This window comes from Chrysochloris asiatica, unplaced genomic scaffold, assembly GCF_000296735.1.
Source record: "Chrysochloris asiatica unplaced genomic scaffold, ChrAsi1.0 scaffold00263, whole genome shotgun sequence".
NCBI classification, from domain to species: Eukaryota; Metazoa; Chordata; class Mammalia; order Afrosoricida; family Chrysochloridae; genus Chrysochloris; species Chrysochloris asiatica.
Genome location: NW_006408781.1, coordinates 616,354 through 630,431, shown reverse-complemented (window position 1 = coordinate 630,431; position 14,078 = coordinate 616,354). Strand labels below are relative to the sequence as shown.

The 14,078-nt window shown below is 41.4% G+C and overlaps 1 protein-coding gene across 1 annotated transcript in view; it reads right to left on the bottom strand.

Moving 5' to 3' along the window:
- The window catches only part of LOC102839658 (guanylate cyclase soluble subunit beta-2-like), a 137,180-nt gene that overhangs the window by 70,733 nt on the left and 52,369 nt on the right, over positions 1-14,078 (bottom strand). Inside the window, exons 3-5 of the mRNA XM_006874150.1 lie at positions 7,878-8,038; positions 1,611-1,710; positions 350-546 (exon numbers count right to left, since the gene is read on the bottom strand). Of these exons, the coding sequence (XP_006874212.1) occupies positions 350-546; positions 1,611-1,710; positions 7,878-8,038 (458 nt within the window). The remainder of the gene's footprint in view (positions 1-349; positions 547-1,610; positions 1,711-7,877; positions 8,039-14,078) is intronic.

The following is a 14,078-nucleotide window of genomic DNA, read 5'->3' as shown; positions in this document are numbered from 1 at the left end:
AAAATGTGTCTTTTGTGTACATCAGAAAAGGAGACTGTAGTTATTACAATGAAACAAGATGTGATTGGTTGAGTGCAAAACTGATGTTTTGATGTTCTGCCATGTAGACTATCACTCAATTCACAACAAAAGATTTCTTTCACACACACGCACACACACACATGCACACACACACACACACACACACACAAAGCCCTACACAATAAAGAATTATCTGGTCCAAAGTGTCCACAGTATTGAGGTTGAGAAATTCTTCCTTAACCCTGTTATGAGAAGGTCCAATTGACTCTGCTCTTTGTATAGACTGTTGGAAGACTGTTGGCTTTCTGAACAATAGTAAACTCAGTACCTCTTGGTCTCGCTGGATGTCTTGGCCTTCCTGTGGCCTGTTTGACTTTGCCCTTCTTGTCTGTCTGTGGATCTTCTGAACAACACGGAACACAACATGCTCCTTCTTCCCTGTCCTCTCCTCTTCTTCATTCATGCCAATGATATCCATGGTCACATCAATGGCAAAGAAGTCCTTGGCCACAGCCTCAATGATACCTGCAGAAATCATACCACTTCTGATGAGTCTTGCTGAGTTTTTCAAGTCAGGGTCCTGCCTTAAGAAACAGCACATGTCAGGTTACAAAAAAAAAAGAAGAAATTCTGTAGAGATTTAAGTTCTATATGGCTGGGTACCGAATATATCCCTTCCATTCTAATTTCTTGTTTGACATCTATTTATTTGCTTGATTATTTCAGAAAAACAAATAAGTGAAAAAAGTCATGGTTTTATAAGCAAATTTTGGCTATAAAAGCATTAAAAGGTGTTTATCTGGGAATTTAACCCAGGGTTATCATGAAGATAGTCATAACAGCTTTGTTTAGAAATAGTAAAAGGTTAGTGTCAACTAACAGTTCAACCACAGAAGACTAGCTAAGATAATCACACTATGGAATATCATCAGCCATTTAAAATGGTAGGTTGAGACTCTGAAAAATGGAAGGACACCTTTCCTATAATGCTCAGTACAAACAAAGCTGATGCTAAATGACACATGCAGAATTATTGTTTTGTTGTTGGTATCTAGTCATCTCTGAAGCGCGAAGACCTTCTGTATGACCTTATATAAAACAGAGCGAAGTGCTGGCTATTCCTGCACTGTCTCCATGACTACTGGTGTGTCTGAGTCCAGTATTGCTGTCGTTTCAACCTCATCTTTCAGCACTACATGGGACAGTATTCTGCTGTCATTCATAAGGGTTTCACTGGCTAGTTTTCTGAGTTGATCTCTAGGTCTTGCTGGCAGAGTTTCCAGCAACACAGCAACACAAAGTGACAAATTGACAGACAGGTGGTAGGCTGAATGATTACAACTGTGCTTAAAAACAGCATAATTTAAAATGTTGGAAGAGAAACAGAAGCGAGTTGGCACTTTGGAAACTTACTTTAAAGGCTCAAAGACTTTGGAAGCAATGATCAAGATGGCAGGAAGTCAGACTGCATAAGAGGGAGAGAGAGCTTTAACTCCCTACCTCCAGTCGGCAGCTAGCTATCCTGGGTACTCTGTGGGGATGCTTTTGTCACATTCAAGGCCTCACAGCTCTGGGGCTGGTTCCCATACCTGGTACAATGTGACACAGACCATGTCTATCAGAGTAGTAATGGAGAAGCAGGTTTCCGTCTGCTCCTTTCTCCACGCGAAATGAGGGTGCATTCATCTCCTAATTAAAAACACAACACATTTCCCTCAGTGAATGCAAATTGTTGAAAATCTGCTTTGAAGCTCTGTAAAGCAATAGTACTTACCCATAGTCCTATCCCATAGAATCTCCCTGTCCAGTCACATAAAGATAAAGACTACCATGGCTTTAGTTACCCTATGTTTTCGTTCTTGTTGTAGACTGCTGTCAATCAGGCCCTATCCCATGACCACCCCATGTACAATGAATGAAAGGAAATGCTGCCCAGTTCTGCACTGTCTACATGATTGGTTATGGATCACACCACTTTGAGTTATAGGTTTTCTCATGAGCTGATTATTGAAAGAAGAGCCAAGCCTTTCTTCCTAGTCTGTCTTAGTCTGGAAGCACCACTGAAACCTATTCAGCATCATAGCACCATTCAAGCCTACACTGACAGCTGGGTGGTGGCTTGCTGAGGTGCAGCAGCTGGGAATTGAACCCAGATCTCCCATATAGGAAGTAAGAATTCTCCCAATGTACCATCAATGTCTCCCCTTAGTTCAGAGACTTTATATAAACCCCAAACAACTCTGGTAGCGTAGTGGTTACGAGTTGGGCTGATAACCTCAAGGTCAGCATTTCAAAACTACCAGTGGTTCTGCAGGAGAAAGATGAGGTGTTTTGCTCATGTAAAGATTTACAGCCTTGGAAACCCTGCACAGGGTCACTATGAGTCGGAACTGACTCCACGGTTCTTACCAACAACAACAAACAACTTTATATTTGCATGATCCCCAAACAACTCACCATGACAGCTGTTTTTATCTCCAACTTACAGAAGCTCAGAGAAGTTAAGGCTAAAATTAATGAGAGAACAACATTTTGACCCCCAATAAACCTTTCCACCCTACCATGCTACTTCTGATCATACAAATACTCCAAGGGGATACTACTATCCTGCTTGGCCTGTGACCCAATGATCATGGGCATCTTCAGTCTCAGAAAGATGAGAGGCTCTGAGGAATTTGTAAGTTGTTGTTGTTAAGTGCCGTTGAGTCAGTTCCGACCCATAGCGACCCTGTACAGGGGTTCCAAGGGTATAAATCTTTACAGGAGTAGAAAACTTCATCTTTCTCCCATGGAGCAGCTGGTAGTTTCGAACCGCTGACCTTAAGGTTCACAACCCGATTCGTAACCACCAGAATTTATAAGTAGAGGAGTTAATTTCTTGTTCTGTAAAAATAAAGCCATATTGTCTCTATGAGTCAGAATCAGCACAATGACAGTGAGTTAGGTTTTTTCTGTGGTGTGAAAATAGAACTGTGGAAAAAAACACTTGGAAAATAGAACTGTGAAGGTTAACTTATGTGTCAACTTGGTTAAGCTATGGTTCTCAGTGGTTTGGCCAAACTAACCTAGTTGCTGCTCCACAAGGTAGTCAATGTAATGAAATCACTCAATGAAATTGAATGCAAGGTGATCAACCAACCACTAGAAAGGGGAGCTCCTTAGGGTGTGATCTGCTGTCAGACTACGAATAGATATCTTGGCAGAACTCACTCTCATTTGCCACTCCACAGGAGCTCTGGTAGCATAGTTGTTACAAGTCGGGCTGTGAACCGCAGGTCAGCAGTTTGAAACTACCAGCTGCTCCACGAGAGAAAGATGAGGCTTTCAGCTCCCGTAAAGATTTACAGCCTCGGAAACCTTGTTCAGGTTCGCTATGGGTCGGAACCGACTTAACGGCACTTAACAACAACAATAACAACTCTTTCCATAACCCCCACCCCCTGTGACTTCACAACCTGTAGGAGTCTCCAGCCTGCTGCCTGATAGGAATTTTGGATTTACCAGTCCTCTACAATTTTGTGGGTGACTTCATTGAGATAAATCTCTCTCTCTTTTTAACTAAGTAGCTCACTAACTAGATAGAGATATAAGGGTTCTGTTTCTTTAGCGATCCCTGATTAAGACAAAATTCCTCAAGGATTCATCAGAAAATATCTTTCCCCAGGAATAATGTCGAGTTTCAAGTTTACACCGATTCTGTTAGGAAGCAAGGAGCAATACCATGCTGGGGAACTCTGAGAGAAGCAATTTCCTCCCTTATATAGGCATTCCCGGTAGGTTATATAGGCAGAGTGGGTTACAAATTGGGCTACTAACTGCAGAAGTTAGAATCTGCCAGCTGCTCTGTGGGAAGAAGAGGAGGATTTCTGTTCCTGTAAAGATCTACAGCCTCAGAAACCCTTTATAGGGTTGCTACAAGTCAGAATTGACTCCACGGCACAGAACCACCACCATCACGTAGGCAACCTGGCACCCTGGTCAGCAGTTTGAAACTACCAGTGGTTCCATGGGAGAAAAATGAGGCTTTCTGCTCCCGTAGAAATTTACAGCCTCAAAAAAACCCTATACAGGGTCGCTATGAGTCGGAATCGACTCCACGGCACATAACCACCACCACTACCATTACCACTGAGTCAATTCCAATTTAAAATGACCCTATATATCGTTTCTGAGACTATAAATCTTTATGAGAACAGATAGCCACATCTTTTTCCCACAGAGCAGCTGGTGGGTGTGAACTGACAACCTTGCAGTTAGCAGCCCAGTGCTTATCCCTCAGCATTACCAAGGCTCCTGTAAGACATGGGACAAAATTCAATTGATTTAATTGATCCTTACAGTTTGGTGTGAGAAATGGTGTCAGAAAAGTGGGAACAACTGTTTTCCACATACATCCCCACCCTAACTCCTCACCCCTAACCAGCCCAACCCTAGAAACACATCAAAAAGTTTGTGCTTTTAGTTCTCTGGTCAATGTCTCAAAATCTCTAAATGATAAGCTTTTGAAAAATGAAGTATCTGGGTAAAGGGAAAATGAGAGGCAGACAGATCTGGGTTTAGATCCCAGCTCCTTCAAATGTAATTAGTTAAATGGCAGTGTGGGTAATTTTGGACATTCCTTGATCTTTCTAGACTTCAGAATTCTTATCTATACAATGAGAATAAGAGTTCTCATTACTAGGGAAGCTAAGAAGAAAAGCCAATGTTTATAAATTACTTAGCCCAGTGGCAAATTCAAAATTTGCACTCAGTAAATTAGCGAAAAAATAACAAGATTAGGAGACTGCTAAGCACAAGGTTGAAGGTTCAAGCCCACCAGCCACTGTTTGGAAACCCTACATAGGGTTTCTATGAGTCAGAGTCGACTCAATGGCACTTAACAACAAAACAACAACAAAGAGTACAATTTTACGCCCAGAAATACATGACTTAAGGCACTTCTAAATTGCCAGAAATAGACACGAAACAAATCATCCTTGTTTGATTTGATTTGATTTACTTTTTTTTTAAATTTAGTTTATGTTTAGATAAATGATATATGAAGCTGGTACTTCAAAAAAAAAAAAAAAAACCTATGAAAAGAAAGTGAAAATTACATGTCATTCATTTTCTAACCTCCAGGCCCACTAAGGAGCTGTGGTAGCGTAGTGGTTATGAATTGGGCTGTGAACCGCAAGGTCAGCAGTTCAAAACGACCAGCTATTCTGCAGGAGAAAGATGAGGCATTCTGCTGCTATAAAGATTTACAACCTCGGAAACCGTGTACAGGGTCGCTATGAGTCGGAACTGACTCCACAGTGCATAACCACCACCACCAGTCCCACCACCCAAAGATTGGTTTTGACTGTTACCTGTTTTCTTTCTATCTTTCCAAGAAAAACAAAAGATTATGTGCGTATATATGCACATATCATTTGAAATGTACATGAGTGGAACAATTTTAAATGTATGTTTGACACCTTTCTTCACTTAATGCTTTATCTTGGAGAGCATTTATTTTTGCACATACAAGGGGTTGATTTACTTTTTGCCTAAAGAAACAATCTACAATACTTTTCTTAGTATAAAGTACTATATATCTATCAAGCCATTGTATGTTTTTTTCTTTAACTTGCATATTATCACATTTATATATTTTATTTAAGAAGCGCTGGTAGAGCTGTGGGTTAGGCATTGGGGCCAAACCACTGGCCAAAGGGCAGAGGTTCAAACTCGGTAGCCGTTCTGTGCTGTGGGAGAAAGATGACATTAGTCTACTCCCTTAAAGATTTAGTCTCATGAACCCTAAGGAGGGTCTCTATGAGTTAGAATCAACTCAGTACATTGAGCTTTTGGTTTTATCCATTTTATTTATCTCATCATATGCAAAATGTCCTCTTCCCTCCTCTCCCCCACGCCCATGCCCCAGGGAAGTTCTCTTCTGTGGCCTCTGTTGCATTGGTTTAGCACATGGGGGAGGACTATTAGAGACAGGGCATCATGGTTGAGTATTAAAAGAAAGGACTTGGGACTTTAGAACATAGCTTCCTTTCATATTCATAAGGGTAATAGAAACATGTGAAGAACCATGTTTGGACCATGAAAGGCATTCCATAAATGCTTATTGATTTAATGAATGATTAGAAGAATAGCAGTACCTTCTCCATAACTGTGGTATAAAATTAGTAACTAACCAAATAGTTAGATGACAAAATGGGATATTAAAAAATATGAAAGATTATTGAAGAGACAAAACTCTAGTTTTTAGTATCCTAATTGTAGTGCATTAGCTAAGAAATGTGAAATTGCCATGTGGATGGCTGTAATTCTAAAACTGGCCATATTGAACAGAAAGAAAAGGGAGGCCATCGAAGGGAGGTATTCTGTATGGACTGCCTCTTCTGGGCCAATTGCCAAGCTAGGAAATGTCACATGTGATTTCTTTTAATCCATACGTGACTAGGAGTTAGGTTTTGTTTCTCTATTAAAAAAAATTTTTTTTTTTAAATCTCTAATGCCTAAAAAGTGTTTTGCACTTAATAGGCATTTGACATCTATTTATTAAATAAACATATTTAAAAAATGAGGTTCAGAAAAGGCAAATGATTTGCCCAAGTTCACATAGCTAATATGTTTAGAGTGGATCCACAGCCTGAGCTCTTTCTATATTTGAATAGTTCATATGATAACTACTTGGGGTCACTTAAGGTTGCCAAGACTGAATCTAAAAAATGCAGAAAATAATACTTTTTATCTGCAGGGTGGGTGACAATGGATAAGACACTTTAACATGCATAATCTCATATTACTCTCATGACAACCATGCAAGGGTGGTTATGAGCATTAAATATAGAAGTCTTTTTTTTTTTTCTTTTAAAGAGTTTAGTAAACTGCAAATTGTCCTAAAAATAAATAAAAACCATTATGATTCATGTAAATTGCACTTTGCCTTTTGAATAAAGCATTTTCTTTTCTAAAAAGAAAAAGGAGCCTAGGCATTTGATCTCTAAAAACAACAAAATTAGGGAATGAACTCCAGAAGGACATATCCCAATAGGGAAATTAGTTTCTTAACACCTTAGTCAGTCACCCTGTGGGTTAATCAGAATTGGATGAGTTCCGATTTTTCAGTCCTTGGCCCAGCCAAGCCGTTCCTTCTGATACATGAATAACATGAATCTGGCTGCTTAAGCTATTATCAGCTCTACCCAGGCCAGGAAACCTTAAGAGAGAGTTTCCAAATCCACAGGAACCTGACTGAATTCCAGCCTTTGTTTCCATTGTGATCAATCTGGAGATTTAATTCCAAGGCCAAATCAGCTCTATCAAGATAGACCATCACCCATCACAAAGTGGGGCTTTGCCAACCTGCCTTTCTTTGATTTTTGTGGTCTAGTTTATAAAAGTGAAATTGACTCAACGGCACCTAACAACATGAAGTTTATAAAAGTGACCAACAGTAATTTATTTTCTACTTCTTTCCTGGCTGGCACTATATGCTAAGGCTTGGGCAGCAGATGGGAGGCATGTCCTTTGCAGTTGCACCTCTGCTGGGGAGGATGGGTACTGCCCAGAACTTCTGTGGGCATTGGTTGTTATTGTTAGTTCAGCTGGCCTCCAACTTGGTGACCCTGCGCCCAGTGAAATTGGACTGTTGCAATGCATAGGGTTTTCAGTGGCTGGTTTTTAGAAGCAGATCACCAGGACTTTCTTCTTGATCTGTGTTGGTCTGAAACTCTGCTGACAGACGGGTGTGCGTGAGATACACACTGAACCCAGCCCTCTCTCTCATGGAAGGTGATGATTCTATGCTGCTTTCACTGCAGGCATCTGCTTCCTGAAAATTTGCCCTGAACACCAGACTCAGGTGCCCTTACCTGATAAGACAGTGCGAGGTAACTGTGGAGGGCATCCAGGTTTTCAATAAACTCCACAAGATCCCCTCCCAGAGTCCGTAGCATCCTGTCATAGCCAGACATCTTACAGAATTTAAAGAAATATTCTCCAAAGAGTTTCAGAATGGCTTCCATGGAGACATCTGTAGAATCCAAAATATAACCAGTTAAGCAGTTGTGGTCTGCCCATTGAGACCCCTGGGTGTCAGAGTAGAAACTAGGGCTTTCTGTGGCTGGTTTGTCAGAAGTAGATCACCAGGCCTTTCTTCCAAGACACCTCAGGATGGATTTAAACCACCAACTTTTTCAGTTAGCAGCCATGGTGTGGTGTGTTTTTTTTTCCACCCAGGAGTTCCCCCACACTCTGAAAAACACCCTCACTTGGATGGTCTTCACATATTTGCTCAATAAACACACATTCTGACTGCGTAACTAAGGCTTCATTTCCTCATTAGTCAAATGTCAATGATAAATCATTGACAGCCCTGGTCTGCTGAGAGGATCCAATGAGATTTGTAAGGTTGTCTGGGCACATGGGAGGTGCTCATTAAACATGTCCCTCCACCCCACCTCCATCCCCACCCTGCTCTTTTCCATGGTCTCCGGGGCAGATATTTGCCAACAGGCTGGAGAGGGGTGTATTACTGTGGTATTCCAGATGATGAATCTGGTGCCCAGAAGACAACTTGCTTTGGGCAGGGCATGGTGCCCAGCCCTCTGCACAGTCTCTCCAACCACCTCCAAACCAAACCAGTTGCTGTGGCATCAACTCTGACTCCTGGCAACCCCTGGTGTGTTTTCGATGACTTACGTTTTGAAAGTAATCACTATGCTTTTCTTCTGAGGCACCAGCCTTTGGTTAGCTAAGCACATTTGACGGTTTACATGGCCAGGGCCTCATTCCCCAGCCACCTCCAGATGTTTTTAAACCCAACAGCCTTGAAGCAGAACAAAAGGCTTCCCTAGAGAAGTCAATAATACTGTGTCTGAAAAACAAGTCTGACAAGATTATATTCTTGATTTCCCCAAAAGATAACATCTAATGCCTGCAATGACTGCCACTCCCTCCTGAAACTCTCCAAGATCCTGCTCTCCCTTCATAATCTAGTTCACTCATCTCATCATCCATAAAGACGTCTTTGGACATCCCAGACCACACTGAGTTCTTGTTCCTCAGTATCGCACTTTTCTCTTCTGCTTAACTGTATGTATGGCACATCAGTGACCGCATCCTGCACATACAGACCTCGAGTAGGTGCTTGATAAACACCTACTGGTAGATTGTTTGCATTAATGAGGACTGCTGCCTCTGTTTGGGTGCTGTCAAAATAGACAAGGTGTGATCATTTGCTTTATGGGAGTGGTGCGAATGTTTTTTAGAAGCTTTGTATAGTTCCAGAAGCACTCATTCGTCAGTGTGATGGTACTCAATCCCTGCCAATCCTCAAAAGGTAGACCATCATATGACCAGTGCCTCTGTTGATGAGGGAGCCCTCGAAGGCGGAGCATCACCTTTGTGAATTGCCCCAAGTCACATAGAGTAGCATAGGCTAGATTTGTTAAAGAGGCTCTAAGTCTGAATTCTGCACTTTTTAGTTATAACCTACAGCTGGAGAAACCAGGGGTCTCTCCAAGGGTGGACTGCTCACTGGTTCTCATTGTTGCTGCATGAGACAGGATATGGTCAGGTGCTGATGGCCTGGAGCTTCTGGGAAAGAATACACTAATCTAAAGCATGTGGTGGTGTGAACCCTGCTAAGTGCTAGGGCTTAGAGCTGCCTGGGGAGACCTGCAGGATTCACACCCACCCTCCCATCAACTGGATCCTTGGGATGGGGGGGAGATACTCACACCTTGGCTCTTTGGAGCTTGCCTTGCTCGTGTCCAGTATTGAATTGTGCCCTCCAAAAATATGACTGTAAGTCAAAAAGTATTGCTACTAGGGCTCCAGTTCATACATGCAGGGATTTGTTACAAACAAAATCTGCATTCTCAGTTTGAAATGTACATCTTGGCCTCAGCAACCTGAGTGCCAAAAGTGTGGAGCAAAGATCAGGTAGCTCAAAGAACTGATCTTCCCACAGTCTTTTAGGTAAGGTTGAAGTTAATGAAGACAATTTTATGGAATGAATCAAAACTGTGGAAGAGTGCTGGATTTACCAAAGTGATCCAGAGAGCAAGGTGCAATCAAACAGTTCATGGCAACAAGGTAAATACTGTTATGTACACAATCCAGCAATAATGGTGATAACAACTTGCAATATGCAGATGATACAATCTTGCTTGCTGAAAGTGAAGAGGACTTAAAACATTTACTGATGAAGATCAAAGACCACAGCCTTTGGTATTGATTACATCTCAATGTCAAGAAAACAAAAATCCTCACCACTGGACCAATAAGCATTCTTATTAATAAAGAAAAGATTGAAGTTGTCAAGGACTTCCTTCTTCTTGTATCAACTATCAACAATCATGGAAGCAGCAGTCAAGAAATCAAACGACGTATTGCATTAGGCAAATCTGCTACACAAGACCTTTTTAAAGTGTTGAAGAGCAAAGATGTCAACTTGAGGACTAAGGTGTGCCTGACCCAAGCCATTGTATTTTCAACAACCTCATATGCATGCAAAAGCTGAACAATGACTAAGGAAGACCGTAGAAGAATTGATGCTTTTGAGTTATGCTGTTGGAGGAGAATATTGAAAGTGCCATGGCTGCCAAAAGATCCGTTTTAGAAGAAGTGTAGCCAGAGTGCTCCTTGGAGGCCAAGATGGCCAAACTTAGTCTCTCATACTTCGGGCGTACTGTCAGGAGGGACTAGTCTCTGGAGAAAGATACCATGTTTGGTAAGGTGGAGGATGGTTAGAGAAAATGAGGAAGACCCCCAACGAGATTGATTGGCCAAGTGGCAGCATCAATGGACTCAAGTGTGGCAGCAGTAGTGAGGTTGGCCCAGGATCGGGCAGTGTTTCATTCTGCTCTGCATAAGGTCGCTATGGGTCGGTATCGACTGGATGGTACCTAACAACAACAATGGATAGATACACAGATTGAAAGGGTGTGGGGATAGAGTGGGAGTATACCCACAAATATATGTAGGTTTGACAGAAGATATTTGTACATGAGTATTTACCTTTGTTGAAAATATTTCCATAAATGTGATGGAGCATACAGGGGACAAAGTTATGACAACTTCTTAGACATAACCAAACACCTTGAGATAATGATTCACTTGTCATGGAGGCTCAGGACCATAGTCTTGGGGGGACACTAAGATCTATTGACATAACACAGTCCACAGAGTTCTACCTCCTACTTTGATGAGTAGTGACTGGGGTCTTCAAAACTTGTGAGCAGCCATCTAAGGTGCATTGCTGTCTCCCTGTCTGGAGGGAAGACCATTGATGAAAATCAAAGACACATGGAAACAATCCACAACCCTGAGACAAGAATTAGATGGCTCCTGACTAACACTACCAAACTGCTCTGAAAGGGATCACATTAGAAAGTCCTAAATAGAGTGGGAGAAAAATGTGGAACAAAAGTCAAAATTAAATATATGTGTGTGTGTGTGTGTGTGTGTGTGTGTGTGTATATACCAGGATTACTGGTCAGAGGGAGACTGGTAGAACCCTCAAGATACTGGCCTTTAATCACCCCTGTGGCTCACTATTCAGCCAAGCAATAGACAGATCTGTCCTGGTGTGGCACTGTGGGCTAATGTGTCAAACTGCAAAGTCATTTAAACTGCAAGGTTGGTGGTTCAAGCTCACCAGCTGCTCCTTGGAAACCCTATACAGGGTCGCTATGGGTTGGAATCGACTTGACAACTTGACAGCACTTAACAACAACAATACTAGTGAGGTAAGTGCATCTGAGAATGATCAACCATTTGAAATCAAAAGGGTAGCATTTACCCAAGGACATTGTTGAGAAAGGTTAGGGAAGAAGGAAAAATCAAAAGAGGAAGCATAGGGAGGAAATGGGATAAGTGATCCTACACTGAGGGGATCACAGACTAGGAGATGACAAAAAATGTACATGACTTGCTGAATGTCAAACTGATGACCTGTTCTTTAAACCTTCAGTCAGTTCACAATAAAAAGTACAAACAAACAAACAAACAGTGGCTTCTGAGGGGATCTATTGGGCCAGTTAAATTCAACGCAGAGGGATCAGCTCAGAAGGTTATGGTGAATGTTTTTTTAGAATTCCAAAAGTCTAATCTTGATAGATTTTCTTAAAGGACACAGGATAATCATGGGTGCTTATTAAGAAGAAGTTTTATGAAAACTGAAAACTGCATTACTGAGCACCAAATAATTTTATTTTCCATCAAGGCAATGTATCTGCCCATTTTTCAAGGGTAACAAGGGCTGTCCTTGAAGAATTTCATTGGGAAACTGTATCCCATTCACCCTAAATCCTTGATTCAGCTCCTTCAGACTTCTTTTTTTAATTCTCCAAACTCAATGGACATTTAAAATGAGCATGATTTGAATCGCTCAAGGATGCCCAAACTGCTATTTTCACATGGTTTAAATAAAAAAGCACAGAATTTTTCAGGAAAATGTTAGACAGATGGAAACATTTTTAGAAGTGTATAGACTCAGAAAGAGACACAATAGCTTCACATTTTGATATTTTTATTTAGTAAAAATTTCTATGATTTTGTTGCATTACTGCTGCTTCGTGGGAGAAAGATGAGGCTTTCTACTCCTATCAAGATTTACAACCTTGGAAACCCTGTACAGGGTCGCTATGGGTAGGAATCGACTCGACGGCATTTAACAACAACAACAACTTTTAGATTTGCCTTTGTATACAAGCAGTCTTCAAAAAGTTCATGGAAAAATTCCACTGCCTTTCAATTCCGTATTTCTGCAAACTTTTTGAAGCCCCCTTGTATGTATTGATATCTTAACCCCTGTGCCTGTAAAAGGAGTGGTTAAGTGCTCAGTGGTTTGAACATACCAGTTGCCCTACAGCAGAAAATGTGATCTCTTGTTTCCCCATGGACACTCGATGGGACAGTTCTTCACTGTCCTAGAGGGCCACTAAGATCAGAAGTGACTCCACTTGCAATGTTGTTATTGTTGTTGTGAAGTGTCATAGAGTTGGTTCTGACCCATAGTGACCCTGTATAGGGTTTCTGAGGAGCAGTTGGTGAGCTTGACCCACTGACCTTGCAGTTCAAAGGGACTTTGCAGTCCAGCGTTTTCTTTTGTTATGTTAATAAGGCCTTCCCTGAGAAGAATGGGTCCTAAACTTCATCACTTCTAAGTTACAAAAAGACATAATGAAGACCACACACACTTGGGGGAAGACAGATTCCAAGGAATGCCAAGGATCACTGAGAGACACCAGAAACCAGGAAAGAGGTCCATACACGGAGCTAACATGGTCAAGATCCTGATTTAGTGTTTTAGTCTCCAGAACTGTAAGAAAATGTGTTTCTGTTCTTTAAAACCACTCACTTTGGTTCTACTGGCAACACTAGGAGATTATGAAAATCTGGAATTCACAAAGGGGCTTTCTGGTCTCTCCAGTTCTCCAGGGCCAATTGTTGTAGGGGTAACAGGGATCAGAGGAGATCTGGGTACTTTCTAGTCTCTGCTTACTTCCTATGATGCTCTGAGCAGCTGAAGCCCTATTGCCCACAGTCTGATTGATCTTGCAAACAATGTTCTAAAGTCTAAGCAGGAGAGAATCCCCACTGAGATTGATTAGTCAGGTCTTCTAAGTGTAGACAAAGCTTGAAATGCAGGGGCAGAAGGTGCTAATAGTCTGTGTTAATTATCCCTTTGAGTTCTTTGTTTATGGTTCCTAGCTGGATGATGGCTGGGGAGTCAGTAACTATAAGCAACAGCCACCTAACCTCTTTGTGGTGAGTTGCTGTTAAATCACCCCTGTGTCTGCTTTTCTACAATCCTTGCTGTAGAAAATAATAATAATAATCATAACACACTTGCAAAAATACCTGGTTTGGAAAAAACAATTACAAACTTTATATGGAAAGGCAAGAGACCCAGGATAAGCAAAGCATTGCTTAAGAAGAAGAATAAGGTTGGAAACGTCTCACTCCCCAATTTCAAAATTTATTACAGGGCTACAGTGGTCAAAACAGCTTTGTAGTGGTACAATGAAAGATACATTGATCAATGGAATAGAATTGAGATGGTC